General features: G+C 53.8%; 1 protein-coding gene across 2 annotated transcripts in view; it reads right to left on the bottom strand.

Annotated features, from left to right (window-relative positions):
• Window positions 1–1,314: 1,314 nt before the first annotated feature.
• Window positions 1,315–3,146, bottom strand: part of LOC101356872 (leucine rich repeat containing 8 VRAC subunit A) — a 29,067-nt gene continuing 27,235 nt past the window's right edge. Inside the window, exon 4 of one of the 2 annotated variants that reach the window (XM_004375736.2) lies at window positions 1,315–2,329. In XM_004375736.2, coding sequence (XP_004375793.1) covers window positions 2,054–2,329 — 276 coding nt within the window. In that variant the 3' untranslated portion in view covers window positions 1,315–2,053. The remainder of the gene's footprint in view (window positions 2,330–3,146) is intronic. The other variant, XM_023730792.1, reaches the window with a different exon arrangement.

The raw sequence follows: 3,146 nt of genomic DNA, 5'->3' as shown, positions 1-3,146 counted from the left end.
GGACAGCTGGATCCCATTTCAGTGCCCTCTTCTCCCTGCACCCACCCATCAAAGCTCCTCAGAGCACAAACCACAGGCAACTGGAAAGGCTGACAATGTGCTGGTTGTGGGATTCCCAGCCAGGGCCCTGGGCTGGCACAAAACAAGATACCCCGTCCAGCACAAACCTCTAGTGCCTGCCTCCAAGGAGCTTACAGTTTAGCAGAGATGAGCACAGTTAACTATCCTGCAGGTAGCCCAAAAAATGGTCACTCAACAAACTAACCCACAAGGCCCAGCAGGCCTCAGAGAGGCGATGGACGGGTCCCTCCATGACATGGAGACTTCCAAAGGTTACCTTCTGTTATAGGTTTATTTGATATTTGAAACGAGTCTACAAGTTCAGACCAAAAGTAACGGACTGCTTCATGGTCGTCAGAGGCTAGAGTGCATTATTTCTGAGGGTTACATCTGATGACACCACACAGAGAACACAAATGGATAGACAGACAGACATACTCATTAAGACGAGAGACGTGACAATGTGCCTTAGTGTCCAAGTGATTGCTCTAAGGCAGGGACCCTTCTAAGGCGGGGACCCGAGTGACTGATCTAAAGCAAGGTGGCTTCCCATCACCAGGCACTGACTGTGCTGTGTGTGTGCCAGGTGCCCTGGACAGAAGCTGGCTTGAAACAAAAAACTGGGGAGGTTGCCCTCCCAGCAGTGACCTCCCCACCCAACCCTTCCTCTAAGAGGCTGTTCTGAAGGACTGGGTGGTGACAGGGTTGATGTAAGCAGCTGAGGCTAGTGGTGGCACTGGGCAAACCATGATACATGAGGTGGGAAAACAGAGTCCAGGTGAAGTAGCTCCTCTTAGCTCCTTAACACTGTGTGTGGAGGGCAGGGTGGGTGCATCAGGGAAGGGGAAGATGGAGCACCATCACCTGGGGGTTAGCCAACCTGATTTTACTCCCTTGTTGGCAGTTCCAGAAACATTCTCTTTGGCCAACAGCCACGAAAATGAGTGTCTGCCAAGACACATGGAGAAGGAAGAAAACAAGACACCAAGAAAATTAAAAAAAAAAAAAAAAAGAAAAAACAAAACAAAAAACCCCTGCCCCAGGCAAGGAGAGGAACAAACAGAACTAGACCAAGGTCACACCAGATTCGGAACACATCCTGCGCCCCACACCCCAGGGAAAGGAAATAAAATTCAATGTCTTGCTTCTTTCCTCAAGGGAAACTGCCACCCCACCCTGAGACTCCAACTCACTGGCCTTTAATGTCCTTTTTTTTTTTTTCATTTTAATACCCAAACCATCCATTGTCAAAGCTTTAAAAAAAAACAAAATTTGTTTTACTTAAAAAAAAAAAAAAATTGAAATTGCCACAAAAACTAATGAGGCAGGCCCCAGGCCTGGCCTCTCCACCTGGTAGCCTGCTCTCCCGTGGGCTGAGCTGCCAGAGCCCAGCCTGGCACCAGTGGAGGGGACCGTCCCACAGCTGGTTCACCCAGGACCCCTCTGCTCAAATATGAGTGGGCACTAAATGCCAGCTGCATCACTAAATAAAAAGGGCAAAGCAGAGACACAGCCCACCCTTCCATAAGCACCCTCCATCTGAGCCAAACTTCCTTGGGAATGTGTAAGTTATCGGGACGGAGGAGGTGGGATGTAGAGAAAAATAAATACCAAGAGCTATGTAGGTGTCCCTGGACCTCTGGCGTCGGCTCAGCCACGGGGCAGAAATGGCCTCCAGTGAGGAGGTCCTGATTGTCCAAATACAGCACAATCCTTCGATCTCCCCCAACAGGCGCCTGCCCTGGAGGGGGTGGTGGGGGCGGGGAGGGGCATGAGTATCAGAGGGAGAAAAGGGGCCAGCCCCTCTGGTTCTGTCCACTCGCCCTGGCCCAGCTCACATCCTCCCCAGGCTCCTGCCCGGCCACGAGGCTGAGCTAGCCGTCCCTGGACTTCTGGGAAGAGGGAAGCCTGACCCTCCTGGGCCTGAGGACTCCTCGCTGGTCCCATGCCAGCTGCTCTGGACCAGCCCCGTGCTCCAGCTGCCTGCCAGCACTCAGGCCTGCTCCTTGTCGGCCCTCCAGAGCCGTTCCTTCACCTCGGGTGGCAACGTGTTGAACAGGTCCTCTTCCACCACCAGGCCACTGCGCTTGAGCAGTGGGCACTCGCCCAGCTCCACGGGCAGGCACTCCAGCCGGTTGCCTCGAAGTTCAATCTGGGTCAGGTTGGTCAGCTCGCCCACGCGCGAGGGCAGTGACTGCAGCACGTTGTTGCCCAGGTGCAGGGCCCGCAGCTTCCGGCACTGGAAGAGCTCTGGTGGCAGGGCCTCAATCTGGATGGGAAGGAGCAGAGGGTGAAAGTAAGGTGCATGTGGCTCATGTCAGGGGCCTCCGGGCCCAGGGCTTCCCTTCCCTCCCTCCACCAAGCACCAGCACCTTCTCTGACGCCCATTCCAGCTCCCCAGGACGTCTGGTACCAGCACCATCTGCCTATCTTCTACCTGCCCATTTGGTCTCAGCTCAGCATTCACTCCCTCCAGGAAGCCTTCCCTGACATTCTCCTGGGTAGCCTATGGTACCCATGATCCCTCCATGGTGAAACTGCCTGGTTATCTGTCTGTCACCCCCTGGGCTTTGGGCTCTAAGAGGGCAGGACTGGATCTGCCTGTTCCCTGAAGTCTCCCAGCACCTGGCACAGTTAGAAGCACAAAATACTAGCTAGCCACTACAAACTCCACCCCCACACCCCAGGGCTCACCACAAACCAGGCGAGAGTACTGGTTATAGCTGCTGAGATTTAAGAACAATTTAGGCAAGTAGAGCAGCACACGGAGAAAATTCCACATCCTAAACTGTTTCTGAGAGCTAGGGAGAGCTTACCAATAGGGACAAGAATCCCAGCTGTGTCACTTCCTCTCCCTGGGCCTCAGTTTCCTCATTTGCCACATCACAGGCTGATCACGAGTGCAGGGGGCCCAGTATTGGCCATTCAAAACCCCTATTCTGATTTTCCCAAGTTTCCTGGTGGCACAGTAGGTAAGTGCCTGCCTGCTAACTGAAAGGCCAGCGGTCAAACCCACCGGCCACTCCACAGGATAAGGATGTGGCAGTTTGCTTCCATTACAGCCTTGGAAACCCTATGGGGCAGTT

Source organism: Trichechus manatus, unplaced genomic scaffold, assembly GCF_000243295.1.
Source record: "Trichechus manatus latirostris isolate Lorelei unplaced genomic scaffold, TriManLat1.0 scaffold00038, whole genome shotgun sequence".
NCBI classification, from domain to species: Eukaryota; Metazoa; Chordata; class Mammalia; order Sirenia; family Trichechidae; genus Trichechus; species Trichechus manatus.
The sequence above is the reverse complement of the archived record's forward strand: the minus strand, read 5'-3'. Positions and strand labels throughout refer to the sequence as shown.